Source organism: Plasmodium inui, assembly GCF_000524495.1.
Source record: "Plasmodium inui San Antonio 1 unplaced genomic scaffold supercont1.36, whole genome shotgun sequence".
NCBI classification, from domain to species: Eukaryota; Apicomplexa; class Aconoidasida; order Haemosporida; family Plasmodiidae; genus Plasmodium; species Plasmodium inui.
In genome coordinates, this window is record NW_008481870.1 from 45121 (window position 1) to 47468 (window position 2348).

Genomic DNA, 2348 nt, shown 5'->3' on the forward strand with positions numbered 1-2348 from the left:
TATATCAACTAGGAACATCCTTATTGGGGGTTGCTCCATGCACATGAAGTGTTTTCCATTTTTTTGTTGTACATCATATGGGTTAGTTTAACACATTTAAATCAGGCCTAAATCTGTCTGGTACCAGATGTATCGGTACATATGAGCATATTAAACAGGGTTTGTCTAAACATTTGCACAACCTGAGCTTCGTGTCATAGAGGTGGCCCCCTTACAATTTAAATGAATATAAAGAGCCTTCGATATTGAGGTTGTTCAGCTGGAATGGTATCTTATCCAGGTGTTACATTTTTCTCTCAGAGGCTTACACCATTCCATATTCTTTTCCATCTTCATTCTTACTATATCCTTCCAGTAATCTTCTACATCGGCATCCCAGTCCTTAATTAATTTGTTCAGAGCTTTATGTTTCAGTTTCTTGATGATCTTATCTAAAATTTCGTTATCGTGTTGATTTTCATTTACACGTTTCCTTCCAATTATTTGGCACATATCTGACCATGTTTCAAATATGCGTATCCTGTTGGATGACCTGTTCATCATTAAAGATGCTACTAACCAGATTCCAAGCAGGATTTGAAACCATGAATTATGTTCTTGATATTCTATATATTCCCATTTTTTTCGCATCCTGTCCTCAAGATCGGCCCATTTTTCTATGATCATTTGAAATTCAAAGTAGTCTGATGTGCTTGTTGAAGGGCGACACCTGGGACCTCTTTCCATTTTTCTCATTGCCAAGCTCCTGGCATGGTTGTTTAGTTGACTTTCGGGAATAGGGCTCTTTTCTTGGGTAAGCGCGCTGTGTGTGGGGATTTACACGTATGCATGTAGAACAATTGTAAGAAAGGGTAAGCTTATGCAGAAAAATGTGCACAGATGAAAAAGAGAAAGTAAAGAGAACCAATTATATACACATATGTGTAGAGTAAGGAGGAGCTTCACGAATATAAAATTAATGGCTGATTATAGAGTGATCATTTGCTCTTTTCACTTACGGCAATAGGCATAAAAGGACCAAAACACACGCCACTAAATGTTTACAAGATGAACTAGTCCTGCTTCCATTTAGGGGTAACCACCTGAACTTCTGCTTCGCTAAGTCGCCATTTAGAGATGATTTCCTTGCGAAGGCATTGTACAAATTTGTGTTGCTGCAAATGGTTAACTAGTATACCTGTAAACTCGAGAAATCCGTTATTTTAGATATCAGACTGTTCTTAAATTGGGTTTGCGATATCAAGTTTTTAATATTAGGAACATCCGCAACGCGGGTGAGAACTAGGTGTTTGGTTATTTTATTGCTTTATTATTTCTGTGGTCTCTCGCTTTTGCTATTGTTTGCTGAGTTTTATTAAACTTTGCTAATTATTATAATTTTTTTCTCTAGAAGTGGTAGTACTCTTTCACGTTAATGAAGGAATAAATCGTATAACATTAGTAGATTTCGCGTAAAAAGGGTTCACAGTTAATCTTATTAACCAACTTTTATACACTATACGGCTATGTGTTTTTTTCTTTTTTTTCTTCTTTTTTTTTTCTTTTTTTTTTTTTCTTTTTTTTTTTTCTTCTTTTTTCTTTTCCTTTTTCTCTTCTTTTCTTCGCTTTTTATAAATACAGCTTACAAATTGGTATTATTTTTATATATCAAATTTCACTTAAGCGAACATTTGAATTGATAATATTACCGCACGTAGTAGCTTTACATTTTGCCTGTAGAACAAAATAGTTGTAAAAATAAAAAGGAGATATAATCGTGGTAATTAAGAAGCGTGCATCCTTAAATATAGATCATTCGTTTTATATATTTCGATAAGGCATTACATTAAGTATTTTTATTTTATGGTATTAATTACATAAGGAAAGGGGAAAAAATAGAATAGAATAAAGTGAATAAGATGTCGGAGACGGTGCGACGCTTGCAAGAACCTTTTTTTATTATTGTTGTTGGTTACCAAGATGGTGTTAAGCAGAGATAAATAGAAATACGCAATTTCAATTGTTCAAAGGCAAAAGATATCTTGTATAAGAATGGGTACTCTAAGAAATCACTCCATTTTTTTGCAACTTTTAGATGTTCATAAAGTACATGTATACAAATGACTAAAGAGGTAGCAGTAGCAAAAGGACTGCTTCAAAATTCTGTCTTTCTGAAAGAGAAATTCCCAATAATGCATCAATGTAGTGCGAAAAATTAATAAAAGCAGTCATAACCCTCAGGGCCATCTTCCCCTTGCGCAACACTTAATTGCGGCAGATGTAGCATTACTCTACTGGTAAAGTTGAAGATAATATTTCCGTTTTGAGTTTTATTCTTCCCTTTCTACATTTGACGATTAATTTGTGTA

General features: G+C 34.1%; 1 protein-coding gene across 1 annotated transcript; it reads right to left on the reverse strand.

The window, feature by feature from the left end:
• Positions 1-255: 255 nt before the first annotated feature.
• On the reverse strand, positions 256-726 carry C922_05066 (hypothetical protein; the record flags this gene model as incomplete). Its single annotated transcript, XM_008820639.1, has 1 exon — positions 256-726. One exon carries the CDS (start codon positions 724-726, stop codon positions 256-258), a length of 471 nt encoding a protein of 156 aa, XP_008818861.1.
• Between the last annotated feature and the right edge of the window lie 1622 nt (positions 727-2348).